The sequence below is a fragment of the Hemicordylus capensis genome, chromosome 4 (genome assembly GCF_027244095.1).
Source record: "Hemicordylus capensis ecotype Gifberg chromosome 4, rHemCap1.1.pri, whole genome shotgun sequence".
In the NCBI taxonomy this organism is placed as follows: domain Eukaryota; kingdom Metazoa; phylum Chordata; class Lepidosauria; order Squamata; family Cordylidae; genus Hemicordylus; species Hemicordylus capensis.
In genome coordinates, this window is record NC_069660.1 from 75,032,055 (window position 1) to 75,056,694 (window position 24,640).

Consider the following 24,640-nt stretch of genomic DNA (forward strand, 5'->3'; position numbering starts at 1 on the left):
CCACTGTAGGGAACAGGATGCTTTGGACCTGCTCCAGCAAGACTATTCTTATGTAAGTTCTGGCACCCAATGCTATGTGTTTTTGTGTTGGAATGGATGGGGCACCCAGGAGCTATATGTGGTACACAGAACAATTATAATTTCAAGCTTACCCTCACTGGTACTCACTTTCCCTACTTTCCCCACACATTCATTTTTCTATTCAGTTGAATTAGTCCATACTTTTCTGTGTTCTCTTCTGCTCCAAACAAGTATTTCCACAGAGTACACTTACAGAATGTTAAGATGGCTGAGGTTCCAGAGCTGAGTCTGCTTCCTTGTCTCTTTCAGATGTACATTCAGACCACGACGTTGACCATCTCGGTGAGCCTAAGCGCCTCTGTCTCATTGGGTATGCTCTACATGCCCAAGGTCTACATCATCCTCTTCCACCCAGAGCAAAATGTGCCCAAACGAAAGCGCAGCCTCAAGGCAGTTGTGACAGCAGCCACCATGTCCAACAAATTCACTCAGAAAGGAGGCTTCCGCCCAAATGGAGAGGCCAAATCGGAACTGTGTGAAAATCTTGAAACACAAGGTAACCTTCTGGGCCCACCTCAAGCCATGCTGTTCCATTCCCTTTATAAATTATACCATATAACAGAAAGTACATCCATACTGCAGCTTTATAGCCCTTTGAACTATATAATTTGACTAGGAAGGAAGAACTCTTCAGCAAGTGACTAAAGCAACCCTAAATAGCGACCAGGCTATTTTCCATTAGCTTTTTCAAACTGTATACACTGGTCTTCTGAAAGTTCCCATTTAAACTTCATACCCCTGTGATACTCCAAGTCATAGATGCTTGGATACCAGGACACTGCTCCTAGTATCACAAGCAAGTCTATACAGCAAGTGACTGGGACTAGAACAATATTTCAAATTCCTAGATCCTGGAATCAAAGTATTAGGAGCCATTATCAAACTTTGGGCAGGAGCCCTGCAGAATGCTCTTTAAGCAGCATTTTAATGCTGCCCAGACTGAAATCCTGTCACGTGCAGTAATCTCTATATTTAAAAGATACACAGTCCTGGAAGAAAATATATGACAATGAGGGTATTCTCACAATCAATGGAAAGTGGGCTAAGGGAGCTTAGCCCATTTTCCAGTCATCGGGAGAACCAGCGGGCTTGCAGGCAAAGTAGCCCTCCCCTTAGCTCAGGTTAGCGGAGCGAGTGCTCCACTAATCTGGGCTTCCTGATCATGTATTGCTGTGGCATGACGCCACGCTGCGGCAACACACTAGGAGACCCCCAGCCGACACACGAGGAGACCCCCAGAAATTATAATTAATTTCTGAATTATAACGAGGCAAATGAGGTTAGCTCACGCATCTCCACGCTTGCATGGGGCATCCTGGAACTTCCGGAAGTTCCAGGATGCCCCACACAAGCGCGGAGATGGGTGAGCTAACCCCACTCGCCTCATTATAATTCAGACGCACGGCCCCTGATCCCTGCAGCCCACGTCGCATGGCCCCCAATCTCCGCAGCCCACGCCAGCTCCGTGACGGAGCCAGCAGTTGTGTGGGTGGCTGATCCGGCTGCCTGGGCTGCTGCCTTGATTGTCTGTGGGGAGAGTGGGCTAAGCCCACTCTCCCTGCAGAACCCCCTCCAGCGGGTCTTGCTGATCGTGAGACTCACCTCATTACTTTATTCTGAGTCAGAGCACTGGTTCATCTGTCTCAGCACTGTCTATGCTCTATGCTGACTGGTAGCAGCCCTCCAAGGTCTCTGGCAGAGAACTTTCCCAGCTTTGCTACCTGAGATCCTTTTAAACGCCCTTGTTTTAACTAGAATCTTTGCTGACCCATTCACAGGCAGCAGAGCTGAAGGGTCATTAAAAAAAAAATGGGGAGATGGGATTCAAAATGGGGCAGAAAGGGTTACATGTGACAGTAGTGCCCATCATGTAGCAATGTTCTGTGGAAGAATTCCGAAGAGAAATGGTGGCTGTCAGCCAGGGCCCACTGAGAGGAGTGCCACCCCTGTTGTGAAACAGGCAGGAGTGGTAAGATAAATTATGCCCCTGATCGCAGAAGCCCATGGGAAGAAGCCTTGGGGGAACCCAAGGACCACTCCTCCTTTCACCTGGCAGGCTGAGGGAGATGAAGGGAGATGGAAATGTTCACCCCACTTCCAGTGTGCTGCCACCACTGCTTTCTTCCGGAGTGGTGCACTGTGGAGGGTGATGGGGATGGACAACACCCATCCCCCATGTGCCACTGCAGCTCTCACAACTGGTCTGGTAAGTAAAGGACAGGGTTGTATGTTTGCAGTGGGGCGAGAGGATGGTGGAGAGGTCAGAGAATCATTGGCTCCAAAATGAAACCAAGTTGGTTCCGATTTTGGGGGCAGGGGGAGAATGATAATTTCTGAGTTATATCGAGGTGAGTGTTGCGATCTCCGCAAACTAGGAATGATACTTTTGGAAATTCTCACTTGTATTTGTAGTCTGGATATGATTTCTGTTATAATGAGCACCACCCCATTTTGTGGACCACGTCCTCAAATTATGGTGTTTATTGAGTGACAACAAAATCAAAGAATTAGAAGAGACCGACAGATCTGCCAACACGCCTGCCAAACCAGGAGGATGATCTATTCATAAGCTTCATCCCCATAGATCACAGAATTATAGAATGTTAGAGCTGAAAGGGACCTTGGAGGTCTTCTAGTCCAACCCCGTGCTCAAGCTACAAATCCAGACTACTGTATGCCAGAAGCAAGGAGCAGGTGCATCACTGAAAAAGCTCAAAGGACAACTAGCTTGAGATGATTCATGCAACAAGGCAAGCCAGACACTGCAAGGGAAAGTAGCCCCCACCCTGAGTAACTGCCAATCTGCACAGCAGCCAGTTTTTCAAAGCATTGTAAAATCTTCCTGCAGGTGTTTATTGTAATTGTGTTTTTAAAGGGCTATTGTTGTTGGTTTTTTGGCTTTCACTTAATGGGCATCTCACTATTTCCAATAGTTTTTGTTTCTATTCTTTGGATTTCTGCATGTCACAGACCTCCTTCACACATAATCCCAGCAAAGTGGGAATTGCTTCAGCGTCCTGCTATCCCACACTGTCATTTCCATGGGGAAGGCTCACAGGATCATCCCCACTCACATAGTCATGCTGTTTACACATACATCCCTACAACATGGAATTGTGTGTGCTGATGTGGCTCCACGATGCTGGATGGGAGTGCCTGTCCAGAGGGAGACACTCTCCACATAACCCACAGACTCTCACCAAAACAAACTTCTTTCCTAGCTGAAGTGACACAGAATACTTTGCTCAAAACTTTAGATAGTTGGGCAAAAATATCAAGGTGACATGTGCTTACATAACATGCTCCCAGCACTCTGAATAGCTGGCTTTGCACTGGAGATAACTTGGGACATGAGCAGCTGGGGCTGTTCGAAGAGGAAGAAGCTCATATGCTTTGTTAGGAAATGTAGTCTGTCAGAAACCTCTTAAAAGATTCATCTTCATTTTTCTCGAATGAGGCTAGATCGGGCCTTCAATGTGTTTGTTCAGTCTAACATAGGGATGTGAACAAAACAAATCAATTTTTAATTCAATTATTGCCCAAATCAAATCACCCCTGATTTATTTTGTATCCAAATCTACACCCCGAAACCACCCCAGATTCAATTTGTATTTGATTTGATTCAATTCAGATCTGGATCATTTTTGACCACTTTAAAAGGTCCTACAGGCACCATATTTGGGTGGTGGGTAGTTCCCCATGGGTGTCACCTGCCACCCAAATTTCAAGGCTATGGGGCACTTGGCTGATATTTAATGATTTTATTTAGTTTTTACAGATTTTGTATATTTCCACTATAGGAAATAATGGGGATTCAAAATCGCCCTATCCTAACCCTAACAAGGACCCCCAGCTTTCATTTTTAAAAAAAAAAATCTAAGCTCTAGCCCTTGTAGAAGCGGAGTTATGGAGCAAAATGTGCGGTCACTATTTTTCAAGTGTTTGGATTCTTTGGTGTATAATAACTTTTCCTCATAATGAATCCCTAGAAGGATTCATTGCACACCTTCATTTCTTCTGTTCATTTTGATTGTGATTGGACAGTGCCAACTGTAAACTGCCATGTGCCAACTACACCCCACCACCACCACCAGCAAGGCAGTGGGGGTACTCATTTTAATTTTTTTAGGTATATTGAAATGTTTAGATTCTTTGGTGTCTAATAACATTTCCTCATAATAGGAAGCTGCCATATACTGAGTCAGACCATTGGTCCATCTAGCTCAGTATCTACACAGACTGGCAGTGGCTTCTCCAAGGTTGCAGGCAGGAAAGTCTCTCAGCCCTATCGTGGAGAAGCCACAGAGGGAACTTGAAACCTTCTGCTCTTCCCAAAGCAGTCTATCCCCTGAGGGGGAATATCTTACAGTGCTTACATGTGGTCCCCCATTCAAATGCAATCAGGGTGGACCCTGCTTAGCTAACGGGACAAGTGCTACCACAAGACCAGCTCTCCCTATGAGGATTCATTATACGCCTTCATTTCTTCTGTTCATTTTGACTGTCATTGGACAGTGCCAACTGTCTACTACACCCCGCCGCCACCACACACACTGTGGTTCTGTTAAATTTTTTAAAGGAATTTTTGCAGTGTTTAGATTCTTTTGTGTCTTCATTACACACCTTCATTTCTTCTATACATTTTGACCCCCCTGCTGTGGGGGTGGGGAATTAGTGACATCCCATGTGCCAACTACCCCTTCCCCCAACCCCACAAGTCACTGGGTACTCAGTTTATATTTTAGGAATTTTTGAGGTGTTTAGACTCTTTGATGTGTAATGAATCCTCATAGGGATTCATTATGAGGAAAGGTTATTAGACATCAAAGAGTCTAAACACTTGAAAAGATTCTTGTAACATAAACTAAGTAGTACCCCACTGCCTTGCAGGTGGGAGGAAGGTGTAGTTGGCACATGGCAGTTGACAGTTGGCACTGTCCAAAGACAGTCATAATGAACAGAAGAAATGAAGGTGTGTAATGAATCTCACAGAGATTCATTGAGGAGTGGTTATTATACACCAAAGAATCCAAACACTTGAAAAATAGTGACCACATATTTTGCCCCATAACTCCACTTTTACAAGGGCTAGAACTTAGCTTGCTTTTTTTTTTTAAATGAAAGCTTGGAATCTGGGGGAATTAATAGGAGGGATCCAAATCTCTAATTGATGTGACTCAAATCAGGCGGGATTTGATTTAGACCTGAATCTAGCCAATGGATCACATGGGTGATTTGTTCTGTCTCCAAAACATCCGAATCAGCTAGATTTGGGTACGAATCAATTTGTACCTGAATCAATTCACATATCCCTAGTCTAACTTCATATAGGCTTGCGTACAGGGATAGCAATAGCAACAGCACTTACATTTATATACCGCTCTATAGCCGGAGCTCTCTAAGCGGTTTGCAATGATTTAGCATATTGCCCCCAACATTCTGGGTACTCATTTTACCGACCTCGGAAGGATGGAAGGCTGAGTCAACCTTGAGCCCCTGGTCAGGATCGAACTTGTAACCTTCTGGTTACAGGGCGGCAGTTTTACCACTGCGCCACCAGGGGCTCACCAGGGATGCAATCTGCACATCCAAGAGAGATGCAGGCTCTTTGGTTCCATGCCACTTACCAGCGCATACCCTTTCCTAATGAAGTGGAGATGGTTCTGTGCAAGTGAGGCTGTGCATCATTGCTGCAGCTCCCTACTGCCATCATTCCCAGTGTGATGGTGCATTGCGGTCTGCACTGAGCCTCTCCTGTCATAGTTAGGAGCATACACGGGCTGCTAAGTGGCGTGGAACCAGCGAGCCTGCATCCTTCTTGGATGTGCAGCTTGCAGCACTGTATGCAAACCATAGAAAATGGGGAATCAGAAAAATGAAAATGTTCAGGTATTAAAAATTCAAAATCCGAAGACTGGAGGGAAGTGTGAGGATGGAAAACTTGGGACACAGAAAGGGGGCATTGTCCATCTGCTGTTCTGATCTCTTAATTATGGGTGTCAAGCTAATATTTTATTTATTTATTTATTTATTACATTTCTATCCTGCTCTTCCTCCTAGGACCCAGAGTGGTGTACATGGCTTATTTTATCCTCACAACAACCCTGTGAGGCAGGTTAGGCTGAGAGAGAAGTGACTGACCCAGAGTCACCCAGTGAGTTTCATGGCTGAATGAGGATTTGAACTCAGGTCACTCAGGCTCAGCTTCAGAATAATAAGAATAATGAAAACATTAAGAAGCATTGTTTAACACAATTTACATACATTATCTCAGTAATCCTTACAATAACCTTGTAAGGTTGATCAGCATTACCCTCTTATTGCAGATTGGGGGGGGGCTGAAACCAAAATTGGCTTGCCTATGGGCACTTAGTGTCAAGGAATGACACCTGAATCAGGGATTTGGACTTCCTGCTTGACAGCTACAGTACACCAGCTACTCAGAAATGACCCCCCACGATGGTGCTGAGACCATATGAAACAGCATACATTTGGAATTAAAGGCAGTTACCAGACCGGTAGAAGATATCCTAAGGAAGGAGCTAATTCTCACACACAGTCAGTATATGAATGCACAAGTTAAGTATATGTATGCAGCACGTGCTGCCAAACCTAGAACAAACACAAGGGAAATGAGGCATATTTTTTCCTTAGAAATCTGTTTCCATAGCAACCCTTCCTTTCCTCTCCTGGGATGGGAACCCATGAGAAATTCAATAGTGCTTAGAAGAATAGGAAACCCAAAGCAAGGCCGGATATTCTGAAGCACCAATTACCTGGAACTCCCATTGCCTTCAGTGGAAGCTGTGGGGCTCATTGCCTCTTTAAATCTGGGTCCATATGGTGTGCTTGCATGCACATGCACGAATGCGTGCGTACACACACACACACACACACACACACACCTTGTTTCAGCACTGCTTTCCGCAAGACATGGATGCATGCAAGTCCTGTGTAAAACGCCAGTAATTTGGTCAAGGGGATAGCAAGGTTGTAGTGGGCCCAGAGACAAGATTTTAAAATGCCCCCCCATCACTGAAGCTCAGCTCATGAGGTAAAGAAATTTTAAATGAGGCTGAATAACAGTGGTAACAAAAAGCATAGTAAAATGTAAAAAGACATGCTGTTCTGGTAGCTCCAGGTCTTAACACTCACATCAATTTCGGAGGATGAATACAACTGAAGGAAGCCAGGACGGGTGCGCGTCTGGGGGAGTCAGTCATGTGCCTTGCCTCTGGGGGGCCCCCAAGGCAGTGGGCCCCCAGACAACTGTCTCCCCTTGCCCTATTATAGTTACGCTCCTGAATTTGGTAAAACCAAATTGAGTCCTCTTTAGAAATCTGTTTGTGCACTTTGGCCCCATAGTACCACAGCAGTGAAAAATTGGCTGCTAGCACTTTGTCTCCTGTGCTTGGGCTGCACTTGTGGAGAGCAACCTCTCATAGAGCAGAACAACACCTTATAAGAAACATGGGCAGTGGTGGCGGCTGCTGAAGAGAGCAGACCTCATATTGACTCCCTCCCTTCTCCTCTGAAACTGACCCTCTATTCTGATGACATGATTATTCTGAGCGTTTCTCCACCACCTCCAGCAACAGCCCGTGATACAGAGCTGAGAGGGGGAAACAGTGTAGTGCAGTCAAGGAACAAAGCAAGTTGTACTATCTGTTAAGGGTGGCAACTCGACACAGAGCTGTTTCGTTTACAGCAGCAGCCCCATGTTTTCTGCCTTTATAGCTTTATATGCTCTCTTATAGCCCCATGAGTATCTCCCTTTATAGAGTATAATTCTGCCTACAGATAGAGGTATGGACCAATAGCGAGAGCATAAAGGAGTGAAACCAAAAGTGCCTAAGAGGTATCTCACGCTGAATTCCTCTGTGATCCATCCAGGAAACTTGCTGTAGCACTTCCTGTAGCAGTTTCCTGCTCTGAGTAGAGGGCGGGACTGGAAGGCTCCCAAGGTCCAACTCTGAAATTCTGTGATGCTATCATCCCTTGCCAAGAGCACTCTTCCATTGTAGCCTTTTTATAAAAGTATTGGGCTGGTATACTTTTATAAACTCCATCACGCAGCTTCAGAATTGGGATCAGAAAACTGAATGTTATTCCTCATAACTTGGAAAATAGTTTGATTTATTTTGGACCCAGTTCACACTCCATAGCACTTGCTATGTCATTGGGAGATTGAGGGAATCGAATCCCTTCCCTAACCCCTGGAAACCTCCTCCCACTCACTCACTCATCTGCTCCCTTACCTGGCTTTCTGCTCTGATAGCTGCAGCAGAGCGGTGGGGGAAAAGAGAGATATTCTCTCATTCTTCCCCTTCAGGAGCTGGGGAGGGGGAGAAAAGAGAGTCCCCCCTTCCTCTCTCCCACTGCCAAGGCCACTGGAACAGCAAACCAGGTAAGCAGATGGGAAGGTGGACTTGACTGTCACTCCATTACATTCAGTTGGAGCTGCACTAAAATTCTGCAGAGGCCCAGTTGGGGTGGGGGCGGTAGCTGGGAGAGGAAGCCACCACCTGTGGGCCCTTTGAGTACTGACTTTCTTTCACACTTCCTCCAAACGGGTTTTTTGGCCCCAGTCATGTCTGAGTATGCCCTCTGTTTAATGCAATGGAGCCTTGTAGCTCCATTATAATAAGGAGCAAGGAAATCCAGCTATTCTTCCCCACTTAGATTTTATTCCAAGTTGAGGAAGAATTCAGGATCTTGTAAAGTTCACCTCTCCATGGATATCAGCTCTATCAAATCCCTGGAATTAGTTTCTGAGCCTGGCTCAGGAGAATTTTGAAGATGCAAACAGGCTTGCCATAATTCATCCAGGAAGAAAGAGTATCGTATAAGCCCCTGGTGCTCATCTACAACCATCTTGATCAGTAATCATAGTTATACATTTTTAAGCCTATCTGTTGATTTTATTAATTGGCTGAATGTGAAAAAACAGTGGACAAAATGGTCCCAGGGTGTGGGCTTTAAGAACTTACAAAACAGATTGTCCAATACAAAATCCCTAATGGTTGAACATATTGAGTTTTGAAGTCAGTGATACGTCATGTAGAATTATTCACTGTAAAGGCACCAAACAATTCTACCCCAGCCTGCACAGTTCAACTCTTTTATACCTCCTGAATTCCTGAGCTTCCCAACTAAAAATAAAGCTGCCATGAGGCAAAAGACTTGGGATAGCTCCTGCATGTTTGTAGCCTGAAAGTCCCTTAACAACCTTGTTGAAGAAGGCATCACGTCCTTTCTTCAGATCTGCTTTGCTCTGGGTCCTTAGCATCCCTCCTGCAGGTGCTCTTTTCTTTTGTCCTGCTGAGGTCCTTGTCAGGTAGATGTCAACATCTGAAGGATGCAAGAAACATCATGCTGCTGAAGGTTCCTGCTGGGGCATGTTAAAGATCTGCTCTGCTGTGCAGACACTGAAGGAAACTGCCTGGTGACAGCACAGCATAGGGCCTGTACTATCTCCAGCCACGAAGCTCTGGGCAGTCAGCATGAAGAAATATTCAAGGCAGTGTGGGGGAGCACTCTAAATAATTTTTTCACACCTTTTACATGCAGAGGATCCAGCAACAAAGGATCTCTTCTGGCCTCACAATCAACTCAAAAAGAAGGGAAATTGTCTGGCAGCTTTGTACTGTTTTAACAGCTACATTTCTGTTTAGAACGTAAGAACAGTGTTTGTCCCTCTCTTCTGTCTCCTATAGCTTCCCTGATAGTCTGTGGTGGGTCTCCATTTAATCGGATTATGAGTCAGTGGTCTTAAATCAATAGGCTTGCCTTTATAAGGTGCTTTGAGATCTTGAGATGAAAGGTGCTAGGTGCCTGTAAATTGATGTCACCATTACAAAAAGCTTCCTGACTTAGTCTTGCTTTTGCTGTGTTCTTGTAGATTCATCATTGTATATCTGACCTGTGCTGAAAATGCCTGGGAATTGGTGTAGAGAGATAACAGAGCAGTGCTATCATGCTTAGAACTGTATCTGTCTGCAGAAGTGCAAAGGGACCTTAATAGATTAGACACACTGTTTAAAAAAATGTCCGGCCAAAAGTTCAGCAAATCAGACATTGACTGTTGCTTGTGGGCAGAGTCAATGACATTCTTGTCACTTTCTTTGTCCAGTATTTGGGGGGGGGGGAGTGTGTAATTTTAACACTGGTATTCCTGTTTCCTACACACACCTCGTAGCACAGCTTTTGTAAGCCATAAGAAGAATCATGAGAACAGTCCCTCTGAAATCATACCCAGGCCATGGCATTCCAATGAATAGTCATGACTCTTTTTCAGTCAGGAAGGAGGGAAGGTTGCCTCCTCTTCTCTTCTTTTGTGCTTTTTGAAAACTTTGTGAGGATAGGTTCACCTTGCAAAGCTTGCAAGGGACTGCTAGGTCCTCAAGAGCTGCTCCAGTGGTGGTGATGATGGGCACGCCTTGTCACTCTGCTGCTGCACCAGTAATCTGCCACCTGAGACATCTGCCCCACCTTGCCTCACTACATGGCCGCCCCTAACTGGAGGAACACATAGTAAGAGGTGTATAAAGTTATGCATGGTATGAAGACAGTGGATAGAGAAAAGTGTTTCACCTTTTCTCACAATACCAGAACTTTGGGTCACCCAATGAAATTGACTGGCAGAAGATTCAGGACAGGCAAAAAGAAATAAACAATCCACACAAACTTTTATTGTGGAATTTGTTGCCATATATTTGACAAGATACAGTGATAGCCACTGCCTTAGGACCAAGCTTAGGTCCTAGCTTAGTTTTGTAGACTTAAAAGCATCTCTCTCTCTCTCTCTCTCTCTCCCTCTCTCTGTGAGGGGGTGGTGGTGGTGGTGAGATTAGATTGCACCACGGTGGTGGGGGAGGGAGATTTAACTATTTCCCTCTTGCTGCTTCCCATCTTCTGAGAGAGAGAGAGAGAGAGAGAGAGAGAGAGATTATATCAGCCACCGTGGAGAAAAGGATAGTTTATTGTATTGTATCTGGCTTTAGCTAATAGCTGTTTTGAGATTATTTATTTCAGAAGGTGCAGGGGGAAAGGATTAACACCTCCGCTCCCAATTATGTGGCTCCAGTCCAATGCCCCACCCCTGCAGCTGTTTTTAAGCCTTTAAAAAAATCCTGTTGGGATATTTGTTCACAGTTCTCCTGCATCATTTCTTACATGGCTTTAAAGGAAGATCATACAAATTAATGGAGGATACATCTATTAATAGCTATTAACCATGATAGGCAAATGGAACCTCCATGTTCAGGCAGTGTGTATCTGAATAATACTTGCTTGATGGCAAACAACAGGGGAGATCTTTTGCTTTCATGCCAGGCTTGGGGAGGTTTTCTGTAAACATGTGCCTGGTCATTGTTGGAAACAGGATGTTGTGCAAAAAATGACCCACAGTCCAATCCAACAGGACTTTAAGGAATTAAGAACATAATTCTTAAAATAGGAAGTTAGCAGTGCCTTTGAGCTTATTCAGAAGCCTTTCCCTCATTCAAGTAAACCCAGTGATTCTCCACATACTCAGTGTGTCTAATCTCATAGGGGGATTATAGATAAGGGCTAACAGGGAGAAATGAACGGCTAGAGGCAGTCTTGTGGTAGCAAGGATGACTTGTCCCCTTAGCTAAGCAGATTTGCCCTAGAAGAGTAAGCACTGTAAGATATTCCCTTTAAGGGATGGAAGAGCATCTAGGTTCCAAATTCCTTCCTTGGGATCTCCAAGATAGGGCTGAGAAAGTATCCTGTCTGCAACCTTGGAGAAGCTGCTGCCAGTCTGTGTAGACAATACTGAGTGAGATGGACCTATGGTCTGACTCAGTATATGGCAGCTTCCTATGTTCCTAAACAGGGAAAAGAAAATGCACCTTCAAAATGGGGCAGATGGCAAAGACATATGACCAGAGGTGCTCTTACCCCTTGACTATAGGGCCAAAATCCAGTGCCTCCACACACTCCTGGGGGACCCCAAATCCTCTTTAGTCTGTCCTAGGTGGTGTGGATTGTGCCTTAAAGAACCTATGAGTTAAAAAGTGATGCTTAACTTGCAGCCGGGGGGTGGGGGTGGGGCAGCTCCAAAGGCCTTTAGGTCCAGGAGGAGAAGCTCCATAGCAGGAGAAGAACAGGATCTGACATCAGACCAGAAAAACTTCCCTATTACATAGGTGTTAGGATTGCTCCAGTTGGCTTTAGTTCTCTGTCCTGTGTACTAATATCTGCATCAAACATTTTTGACACCCCAAAGATACACACAGTGCTTACACAAGCCCCATTCTAAATTTATGTTCAACACACATATAATTGTAGTGCATGCACATACAAATCTGTACACACATACAGTCATTCATACATTATGTTCAATGCATATTTAGTAGTACACTTCCTGTCTGTATTCTGCATTTGAAGGAGCCTGTACATTTGAAAATGAATGCATGTACAGTCATTCACAAAAACCCATGTAAATGTGTGCAGACACCTGTACACATGTACAACATAAGGAGAGGAGAGCTGGTCTTGTGGTAGCAAGCATGACTTGTCCCCATAGCTAAGCAGGATCCACCCTGGTTGCATATGAATGGGAGACTTGATGTTTGAGCACTGCAAGATATTTCCCTCAGGGGATGAAGCCGCTCTGGGAAAAGCAGAAGGTTTCAAGTTCCCTCCCTGGCTTCTCCAAGATAGGGCTGAGAGAGATTCCTGTCTGCAACCTTGGAGAAGCCGCTGCCAGTCTGTGAAGACAATACTGAGCTAGATAGACCAAGAGTCTGACTCAGTATATGGCAGTTTCCTACGTTCCTGTGTTCCTATAATGTCTGAAGTGGGCTACAGTGTATCTGCTAACTGTATAATGTGAGAAGTGGTCTTGACCTCAGAACAGTCCCATTATTAACATTTGGGTACTGTCACTGAAATGATACTTTAATTATCTGGAAGACTGTGAGTTCATTCAAACAATCAAAAACGGTGTTTTACCCAGGGTTGGGAGCTATGTGTGCTCCCAATTTTTGGTTATGCAGAAGCAAGGTAGGAGAAAAACCTGGGTAGAAGTGATTTTGTGGAAACAAGGTAGGAGGAAAAGCTACCCAGGTTTTCTCCTTACCTTGCTTCCACACAATTGAAAATTGGGGGCACACATAGGTTCCAAACCCAGGTAGAACACAGTTTTTGATTATGTGAATGACCTCTGTGTCTAATCCAAGTGTCTTGACCAAGGCAATATGAGACTTCAGTGACAAAGCAGAGAACTGAAGAGAAATTAAAAGCAAATCTTCAAGGAAAGAACCAATTGAAACAACCAATACTGTAAGCATCTATTTGCCTGGAAGCTTACATGTTTTCTTCCATCTAGAAATCTTAAATATTTTTCTATCCCTGGGGATAAATGTAGGGGTGGAAACTCCCAAGTGTGGTAGGACCTGCTGTCATTCAGAAAAGGATAACATTTCCCTATTAACACCTTTGCAGTAAATGGCCAGGTAGAGATGAGTGCAAAGTTACAAAAATATAAGTATGATAAATGGCCTTATGTTGTTGACTTGGCTTCTGCAGTTGCCTATAGGGCAAGGCCAGAACCTTGGCCAAGCTACAAGCAGCAGACCTCTTCCTTTCTGGCCACATGTCATAATCCTGGGTCTCAGGGGGAAACACGGGTTGGGTTGGGTTTTCTTGCCCTTGGCACTAAGAGCCAGCTCAGACAGAGAGCAGTGAAGAGCAAGAAGCTATCCTTCAGGCTGTGGCACCTTGGGCGATCATGTGCTTCACATTTGGAATGCGGCAGCTCAGCCCAAATGGAAGCTGGCATGACTTGTTATACAAATGCCAAGGCAACTTGAGGAAAATATCACAGAGCAATCATGTTGTTAACGCTGGGGACAGGAGATACTATGGAGTTGTCAGCATGGGAAGGAAGAGACATTTTTCACTCTGTCAATGGCAGGTCACGTATCTTTAAATAAACAAGAGAATAAATAATTTACAGGGCTTGATTGCAGGCAGATTGGCTATGAAAACACTGTGGCTAACAAATAGTGCTGTCAGCTCTGATTTCTTATGGCCCATCTAATCGTTATCTGAGGATAACAGTGCCTGAAATCTTCAATAAGGTTCATTTGTCAGGGAGGCATCATCACAGGTGGAGAAAAAACAGCCCCATTCAGCCTGCGCTGCTTCCATTAAGAGAGGGCTGGGGAGATCCCACAAATACCAGATATGGGACACACTGTCAGAAATTAAATACCTGTATGTTTCTCCCAGGGGTACCAGGATGGAGACTGAAAGGAGCCCAGACCTGCAGTGCTAACTAGACAGGAAGAACATTGGTGGTGTGATTTCAAACAAACCAACAAAACAGGAAATTATGGCCTGCTTTTTAACAGCAGTCTTGATTTGGTATCAGAAATTGGTCTGCCCAAGCTTAATGTACATAATCAACAGTGGGCTAATCCTAGAAGACTATTCACACAACTGACAGTGCAGGCAGGTGGGTGGCTGCGGGACGCAGGGATGGACCTACACCCCACCCTTGATGTTCATTCTTCCCCTGTATGGAGTGTGACTCATGCTCCCACATGATCCGCACTTCTTCAAGCTGCACAGATCTCTGGAGGCTGGGAAAACAAGTCCCAGCCTCCAGATATCCCACAATGCACTGTGTGATGAGCATGGTGTGTTTGGGGAATCCCCTGTGAGTTGGGTACTCCAGGTGCCCAACTCTGTGTGTGCTCGGGCAAGCACCGATCTTGGCCCTGAGGGTGGAAGGCGCGCTCGCACCCTTTATCCCTGATAAAAGACTGGGGTTAGGGGCCAAGGCAGCACTGGGATTGGGATTGATCCTATCACTGCACACGAGCAGCCAAGTCCAGGTTTGGGCAGCCCTTTGAAAAGAAAACAACCACCCTCAAAGGTATTTTCATGTCTTTGGCATATAGATATCTAGCCCCTCTCCGCTTTTAAGGACACTTTGTGCTGCCTGAGCACACCGGGAAAATATTAGCATAGATAATGCTTGTTCCTAAACTCTATACCAAGAGGACCAAATGGTAATCTCTCCATCCCCAAACTTTAGAAGATCTTGCATGGGCAAAATAAATGAAAATGAACACATAGAGTGAGGTTGGTTTACTGAACCAACTAGCATTCAACAAGCTGAAATGGAGCCTTCAACTCTCACAAAGCCTTCAACTTTCACCTTTGCATGTTCAAATAAATTAAAATGAAATACATGCCCAGGCTGACCCAGTGAATATGTAGAGTTCTGTAATAAAGAAGGCAAAGAACTGGTTTGGATGAGTTTTGCCTGGCATGTGCAATAAAGTGGGGATGCACGAAGAGCTCACCTGCCCAGTTGTCACACAAGGACATCGTGACACATACTCAGGGTGCCCCTTAATCGCATAAATGGAGTGTTCATCATCCTAATTGCTCCTGGGGCTGGCTCATCCACTAGGCAGACCTAGGCACTTGCCTAGGACACCTGTTCTTAGGGGAGGGGCACAAAGGTAATGCCAGAAGATAGTACTTCCTATTATTCTTTTTCTCTTCAATTGTACCCTTGAAGTACTGCACAGGGATGTAGGAATGTAATAGGTAATACTGCACCCTGCTCCCCAAAGGGCCTGCACATTCTTCACCATCAAATGCACAATCTTCTTTGCTCATTGCACCTCATCCCCCAATAAACAGTCTCATAAGCTGCACTTCCTCTCTTGAAAGCAAAGTGCCTGCCTCAGCATTCATTTCCAAAAATAAATAGTCTCAGACTGGATTTCCAAATTAACAGCAGTATCTTGTCATCAATGAAGAGATATTTTGCCCAGTAATAGACTGGGAACTCTCTCCCACTGTATCCACAAACCAGAATGGGCTGGTTTGACCATTCATTGCTCATCCTGCATGGGATGGTCATTTGACCTCACAAATAAGCAGCCTATATGGCGCAAGATAAAGCTGGAGCTCTATCCACTTCTTGGTTGCAGGGCAACAAAATCAAACTTAGCCTAGCGGGCCGAAACACCTAGAGCCAGCCTGATTGCCCCTCTACATGCACCCCAAGGCCTTGTTTAAACAGCAAGTAAATTTATTTCTTTTAATTTGGTGGCGCGGTAGGTGTGTAAACTTACATTTTGCCTTTCCATTCTTAGAAATGCTCGAGACAATTTACAAGGGTTAAAACAATTGATAGCAAACTAGCTTAACCTGCGCAGAGCATCTGTATACTAGTACCTGATTGCTCCCCTCACCCCCCACCAAAGCCTCCTCACCTCAGAGATCTCTCCACCCTCACCTGAGCCACGCTCCTGCTCCTCCTCCTCCATCCTGTTGCTTCCATCCCCCTCACCCCTCTTGGTCACTCCTCCATCTCATTGCTCCACCCAGGGGTGTAGAAAGTGGGCCCAGAGTCAAGATTTTAAAATGAAGCTCACTGAAGCTCAGCTCATGAAGTAAAGAAATCTTAACTGAAGCTGAATAGTGGTAACAAAAAGCAGAGTAAAATTTATACACACACACACATGCCACAACAGAACATCATCCTAAATTATTTTTAAAAGGTTTTGTAAATTGTGGACGATGCAAGTCATTTAATGGTACTAGAGAAAGACATGCTGTTCTGGTAGCTCCAGGTCTTCACACTCACATCAGTTTTGGAGGAAGAATACATCTGAAGGAAGCCCGGGTGGGTGCGCGGCTGGGGGAGTCAGTCATGTGACTTGCCTATGGGGCTCCCCAAGGCAGTGGGCTCCCAGACAACTGTCTCCCCTTGCCCTATTAGAGTTCTACCCCTGGCTCCACCCCTCACCCTCTTGGTCGTGGCTACGGCGTTGCTGGTGCTGATTGGCCAAGCTGCAGCCACCTAACCCCAGAGAGCTCCCCACCCTCACCCACTCCTGCTTCTCCCTGCAGAAGCAGCAGCAGCAGTGGTTGACCCGGCTCATCCTCGCTGCTGCCACTGCCATGGCCGCTCATTCCTTTCAGGCTGCTGACAGACCCAGGCCCGTCCCTCACCGTTGCTTCTTTCTTTCTTCCTGTCCTTTCTTTTCTCTCTTTCTCTCTCCTTCCCCTCTGTCTTTCCCCTCTGGCTGCGGAGCACATGCCCAGAACGGCCGAGAAAGACACGGGCACAGAGACACGGGCACACACCTAACCATTTTCTTATAGAGGATTGTGTAAATATATATTCTCAAGCGTGGTACTATATCTTTCCAGAACAAATTCCTCTTTCTCGAAGCTCTGGGTCTTGGTGAAATCTGACCCTCTTCGCTGTCCTCTCTGAGAGAATCCCTTCCTAGTAGGGCTATATATAGGACATCATAGCACTAGAGTTGCTTCTCCCATCCCTTTTAAAGTCTTCTAGTACTCAAAGTGTGAGCCTCCCGCGCCCACCTTTTTTCCTTGAACTAATACAAGGAAGACCAAGGGGCTGGCTGGCTCTCCTGCTCCCATGTCCATTAGGGAGGTTAATCTGTTCTATTGCAAGAGTCAGCTCCCCATCTGGAAGTGGGTATTTAATTAAGAGCAACTCATCATAGACTCTCGTGCCTGGAGTAAAACCAAGGAAATCATTTCTTTTCCTTTCCCTCCTTCCTTTATCTCTTGCTGTTTAATGCATATTACACCCCAGGGGAGAAGTAAATTGCTCAGTGTGAGCTCTGTTCCCCAAGCACTGCTGCTCACTTGCATTTTATATTTCTTTGCTCCTCTCAACCCTTCCCTTTGATTTCCCCCCCAAAGAGCGGGTGCAGGCTGTGACAAATCATCCCCTTGACCAAATCAACACTCCATTACTTTTGTTTGGCTTGGCTTTCCCCCTTTCCCCCAGTACAGAGAACATTCAGCCTATGTGAGGGTGAGCTATTCCCTTTAAACACCTAAGTTCAGTTTCATCTGGGGCTCAAATGGCTGAAAGACTAGTCTGAGGCCTGGAAGTCAGAACTCTGGAAAGAGGGCCTGGACCACCTTAAGCAATGTCAGCAACCAGCCCTACCATGAAGCTGGGTAAAGTGGGCTGCTTCCAGTGGCAGGTTGTGGGCCAGTTCTCTGGGGCAGCACAGCAGGCCACCCAGCACCCTCCCCATGGATGGAGGTGGTTTTCTCTATCCTCTTTCCTCCTTTTCTGTTAGAAAGGAGAAGAGATTTCAGAGGAGGAAGGAATGGGGTGGGGGGTATTTTAATAGAAAAAAAGAGGGTAAGAGGAGGGTGCTATTTTTTGCTCCAGGTAGCAGAATGACATGGGCCAGCACTGCCAGCAATTGACTAATTCAAACCAACAGTCAAGAGTTGGACAAATTAGCAGCACGGTGTGGTAGGGTTGCCAGGTCCAGGTGGTGAAGATAGTCAAATTCTGTCACACAAAAATGGAAATAGTTGGTGCTGTTCACCAAAAAAGTCTCATATATATATCCATATTCTTCCATTTCCTATGAATTGCTGATAAACCATGCAAATTGCAATATCTCCCAAATGTTTCTTAATGGTAGCATTTTCTTTTCATTTTCAAAGGGGAGGAAAAACACCACAGCAGTTTTTCCACACAGTTCAAATCAGGGATTCTCAATGTTGGGTCCCCAGATGTTATTGGACTTCAACTCCCATAATCCCCAGCCCCAATGGCCTTTGGTTGGGGATTATGGGAGTTGAAGTCCAATAACATCTCGGGACCCAACGTTGAGAATCCCTGGTTCAAACACCAGTAACCTCTGGATTACAGAATCTCTCGGGTCAAATGGTGCATTTTAATTTGTCCCGATTAGTAGGTGCAGCTCAGGATTTCATGGCCTCCATGGCAACCATGGGCCTGTCTCAGCTGGTATCGAGCCCTATCCACATGGCAGGACATACTCTTGATCTGGTTTTTGGTGACCAGGGAATAAATGATCTGGAGGTGGGGGAGTTTGAGATAACTCCTTTGTCATGGACAGATCATCATCTGGTGGGCTTTAGTTTGACTGCTCCATCTGACCACTGCAGGGGTTGTGGACTGATTAGAATGATCCGCCCCCAGAGACTTATAGATCTGCTTGGTTTCCAGACGGCCCTTAGGGAGTTTCCAGTGTCCAGAGCTGGTGACCTTGTCGAGGCCCTGGTGAATCGCTGGAATGGAGAGACAGCCCAGGCTGTTGACGTAGTTGCTCCTAAATGCCCTCTCTGGCTTGGTGGAACCCTTTCGGCTTCTTGGTTTTCCTCAGAGCTTAGGGCGATGAAACAACTTGGGTGATGGCTGGAATGATGCGGGAGGAAGAGTCATGACGAATCTGACCGAACACGGACTAGAGCCCATTTTAGGGATTACTCCGTGGCGGTGGGGGTGGTGAAGAAATGCTTTTTCTCTGCCTCCATTGCATCTGCTCAGTGCAGACCAGCGGAGCTGTTTTGTGTAGCAAAGATAGTGCTGCACATATTCTCCCAGGTAATGGGAGAGGAATAATCTACAGCCTGTTGTGATCAGTTTGTGTGTCACTTTGCAGATAAAATTGCTCGCATCTGTGCTGATCTGGACTCCAGAGTTTTGGCAGTTCCGATAGACATGCCTCTGGTACCATCTGGTCCTACTGTGTTGGATTCTTTTCAGTTGGTGCAGCCTGAGGATGTGGACAGGATCCTAGGCAGTGTGCAGGCGACATCGTGTGCTCTTGACCCTTGCTCTTCATGGCTAATAAAAGTTGCCAGGGAGGGTACAGGCAGATGGTTGGAGGTAATTATTAATGTTTTATTAAGGGAGGGCAGGATGCCATCGTGCCTCAAGGAGGCGATCATAAGGCCATTATTTTAAAAGCCCTCTCTTTATCCCTCCAACCCACACAATTATAGATCTGTCTAACCTGCCCTTTTTGGACAAGGTGATAGAGTATGTGGCGGTGTCCCAGCTGATACGGATCACCTGGACTCTTTTCAATCTGGCTTCTGCCCTGGATATGGGACTGAAACTGCCTTGGTCGCTCTAGTGGATGACCTGTGCCAGGAACTAGACAGGAGGGGTGTGTCCCTGTTGGTTCTGCTGGACCTCTCAGCGGCGTTCAGTACCATCAACCATGGTATCCTTCTGGACTACCTCTTGAGTATGGGAATTGGAGGTACTGTGTTGGAGTGGTTCCAGTCCTTTCTTTGGGGGAGGGTCCAGAAGGTGGTGCTGGGGGACTACTGCTCTGCTCCATGGCCATTGGCCTGTGGGGTCCTGCAGAGTTCAGTTTTGTCCCCCATGCTACATGGGGGACATGCCACATGGGGGGCATGCTTTTGTCCCCCATGCTACATGGGGGACATGATATATGGGGGACATCTACATGAAATCGCTGGGAGAGATCATCCAGGGACTTGAACTGAGTTGTCAGCAATATGTAGATGATACTCAGCTCTATCTCTCCTTGTCACCTGATCCTAGGGAGGCAGTGGATGTCCTGAATCAGGGGCTGGAGGCCATGATGGGTTGGATGTGGGCTAATAAACTGAAATTGAATCTGGACAAGATGGAGGTACTGTTGGTCAGTAGGAGAGCCAATCGGGATGAAGAGATTTTACCGGTTCTGGATGGGGTTGCACTCCCCTTGAAGGAGCAAGTATGCAACTTGGGGGTATTACTGGACCTGGCTCTGCTTTTGGAAGCTCAGGTGGAGGTGGTGGCCAGGGGTGCCTTTGCACGGCTTTGGCTAATATGCTAGCTGCGTCTCTTTCTCGAGAAGGCATATCTGGCCACAGTTACCCATGCCTTAGTCACGTCACAGCTGGATTACTGTAACACACCCTACGTGGGGCTGCCCTTGAAGAATATTCAGAAACTGCAGCTAGTGCAAAATGTGGCAGCTAGGGTTTTATCTGGAGCTGCATGGTGGGAGCACATCCCACCCATTTTGAAAGAGCTGCACTGGCTACCAGTTTGTTTCCGGGTCCAATTCAATGTGCTGGTTTTGACCTTTAAAGCCCTTAACTGTTTGGGCCCGGGATACCTGAGAGACCATTTGCTCCCAAGGGTTGCTGCCCACTTGGCGAGGTCATCTGAGGGGGCTCTGCTCCAGGTGTCAACAATGAAGGCGGCTCGGTTGTCATGCACGTGGGACAGGGCCTTCTCTGTTGCTGCCCCCAGACTCTGGAATGCTCTCCCACTGGCTTTTCGCTCCTCAGTCTCCATCACAGTTTTTAGAAAGCATGTTAAATCTTGGCTTTTTACCCAGGCTTTTATATGTTTATCTCTACTGCTGCTTCTTTGTATTTTGTACAGTATTTATGCTTGTATTTTAAATCTTTTTAATCAGATTTGTTTTATATTTTAGCTTAATTTTTTAATTGTGTCATTTTTAGAGTCTTGTTTTTAATATTTGTGTAAACCACCTTAGGATTGTTTTAATAAAAGGTGGTATATAAATTAAATAAATAAATACCTTTTTTGAAAATCATTATGGGAGAGATGCACCCCTTACCCACAGTTCAACACTAGCCTCCCCTCCACAGTGGTGCACATAGGTGAAGCATCAGTTTCCTGACCTGGAGGGAGCTTGCTGGCTGCAGAGCAGCAGAGACAGACACAGTCAGAAAAAGTCCCTCCTGGGCCAGTCACAATGAGTCGCTGAGAAAACAAGGTGGCAGGCTGCTGCAAAACACACTTGGCTGAGGAAATGGGATGGCAATTGCCAGCACAGACAGCAGCAGCATACAAATGAGCTGCTCCTGCCACCACACTACAAAACATCACACATGTTTGTTAGACAATTGTTTCCGATGGGCCTGCTCACCGGTAACAGTCACTGAGTGATTTCAGCCACTCGGAGCCTGCAGCAGGATTGCAGGAACTCCAGAAACCTCCTCCAGCACATAAATAGTTTAAAGGGGTTTAAAATAGCTGCAAATCTGGGATAAAAGTCCACGTCTGGGAGCCCTACAATGTGGTCATGTGCAGGCATGGCTGAGAGGAAAGTGAAGACTACTCCAATGCACACTACGTACGGCTGACCTTGAAAAGTGTTTGGAAACTTCAGGTGGTACAAAATGCTTTTGCCAACATTATTGTCCCAATGTTATTTGATCTACATTGAGTCCCTCTTTGTTTCCAGGCCCTATTCATCATTCTGGCTCCTACCTTTAAGCCTAAATGGCTTCTGAAGGACCATGTCTCCCTTCTTGTGCATTTCATTCAGCATCTGAGGCCCTACTCAAGATGCCTTTGCCTTCTGAAGTGTGGTAGAAATCCACTAGGAGCAGGGCCTTTTCAGCTGCAGCACCAACACTGAGGAACTCCCTCTCTGTGGCAACCTATATTGGCCCCTAATTTTTATTTCTTCATACATAAGAGGCCAAACAAAGACTTGACTTTTCAAAAAGCTTTGGCATTAGTTCATTTCTGTTGCTAGGAAATTGCTCTTTGCTGACTCTGGGGCTGTTTGAAATCTTTTTGGACAGTTTTAAAAATGTTTTCTGCTGGTATTTGCTTTGGTGAGGATGTTTTATTATATTAGTGCTTGTTTGTATTCACTTGTTTGTAAATGGTCACCTGCTTTAGATTGTGCATGCAAGAAAAGCTGGAAATTGAAATCTAAATAAGGTTCTCCATTTAAAAAGGGGGAAGGGGACAAAAGTTTTGTTATTGATAGTCGTATGTTTTCTCTTTTCTTCCAGCTCTGGCTACCAAACAGACTTATGTCAGCTATAGCAACCACGCAATTTAAACCCAGCCAGTGGCAACTGACCACCGGAAAAGGGCTGCTGAAGAGAAGGAACCAGGAAGTGGAGTTGAGCCCCTCAGCACAGATGATGCTAAAGTGGGGGAGAGGGTGAAACAAAACGAGATTCCAGGAAGGCATCACCGGTGCCTGATTCTGATGGCTGGGCTGCTGGAAGCAGCTCATCCAGAAGATGGCTGCCAACCAATAGCAACAGAAGGAACCAGCCAACTCCACATGAATATTTGCCTTCCATCGGAGGGAGAGGAACAGGCTAATGGAGTGAACATCACACTCACACCAGTGGAAAGAAGGTGACAGATATTTAGCAACTTTTTGGTTTCTTTCTGTATCTCGGCATTAGAAAAAAGAAAAAAAAAGAATAAGAATAAATTTCCCTTTTATCCAAAAATTTGTGAGATGGTTTGTGGTTGTGAAGAGTCTTTTTTTCTCTCATTTTCCTTTTTTTTCTTTTCCCTTTTTCATTCCTGTCATTTGTCCTCTTCACTCTTTTTCCGCCTTGCTTTCCCTTCTGTCTTCTCCCTCTCTTCCTTACCAAATTCTGTGTTGCAAAAAATAGTAAAAATTCCTTTAAAAAAAAACACCACATCAACAACAACAACAAAAATGAAAACAAAACCTAGACTGTGTTCAAAGTGCTGATTTCTATAGGTGGTAAATTAATGTATGTGATGATCATATGGATTGAAATATGTCTGCTTTAATGTACTGACCAATCAAAAAAGATTTTAAAAAACCACAAAAAAATTCAAAAGTTCAGTGCCTGGATGTTTATGAATTATTCAATGACAATGTGTAGAGCATGATCATTTTTATACCAGAATATTTCTAATAAAAACCATGGTTTTGCACTCATGAGTTGTATTTCCTTGCTTGATGTTGGTCTGTGCCTAAAGGTTAAAAAAAGTGTTGCTTTTCAGAAGTAAATGCTGCATCCTGTACAAAATATCCATGTATATATATTTTATACATTGATCAACTTGGTAGTATTTTCCCCCCACCCTGTTCCAGAGCCTTGTGTATGCTCCTATATGTACACATGAGGGTTCAACATGCCTAGGTTCCTCCGCTCACTCAGAATGCACACAAAGGGATGGAGGAGTCTGTATATGTAGAAGTGTTGAGATTTCCTGCTTCCATAAGCAACCTCTGGATTAGGGTGTTAATGTGCAAAATGTTTTACAATCCTTACCTCGTTTATCTTTAAACCACTCCTGTGAGGCAAGGTGATACCCTTCTCATTGTACAGCCTGGGAACTGAGGTCAGGCAGATGGTGCAGACCATTAAGGTCAGCTGCCCAATTTCACAAGGGTGAACTGGCCTGCTGAATGCACTCTCTGTACACAAGCATTCTGTGCAGTGTACAAACTCCCACATCCAGCACCTGAGCCGCATGTGTAATTCAGTCAGCTCTAACTGGATGGGTTCACATGAATAGCAGCAAGTCCTATCCCACCAATCTTTGGTTCCCGATGAACATGGACTTCCACATCAAGCCACAAGCCTGCCTTCTGTACTGTCAGGGCTGAATTAAGCTAGTGTGGGACCTGTAGCATATGTTATAAAGGGCCCCTAATTTTTTTTTTTAATGCACATAAATATTAAAACATAAATTATTTACTTGCATAGTAAAGTGATTCATTTTTTTCATTTGCTATATTTTGGAGTACGGGAGACCAAGCCACAAACTCACACTTACTACAACAGTGAACATTTATATACCGTTTTCCAATCAAAATCCTCAAAGTGGTTTACATAGAAAAATAAAGAGTGGATAGATGATTATCTGTCTCCAGTGGGCTCACACTCTAAAAAGAAAAATGTGGTAGGCACCAGCAACAGCCACTGGACAAATGCTGTGCTGGGCCTTCTCTTAAAAGGCACA

The 24,640-nt window shown here is 45.3% G+C and overlaps 1 protein-coding gene across 5 annotated transcripts in view; it reads left to right on the forward strand.

The window, feature by feature from the left end:
* GRM4 (glutamate metabotropic receptor 4) overlaps positions 1 to 23,609 on the forward strand; it is a 600,709-nt gene extending 577,100 nt beyond the window's left edge. For all 5 annotated transcript variants that reach the window (XM_053249246.1, XM_053249247.1, XM_053249249.1 and 2 more), the window contains 2 exons: positions 331 to 577; positions 22,690 to 23,609. In XM_053249246.1, the coding sequence (XP_053105221.1) occupies positions 331 to 577; positions 22,690 to 22,739 (297 nt within the window). In that variant the 3' untranslated portion in view covers positions 22,740 to 23,609. The remainder of the gene's footprint in view (positions 1 to 330; positions 578 to 22,689) is intronic.
* Positions 23,610 to 24,640: the final 1,031 nt, after the last annotated feature.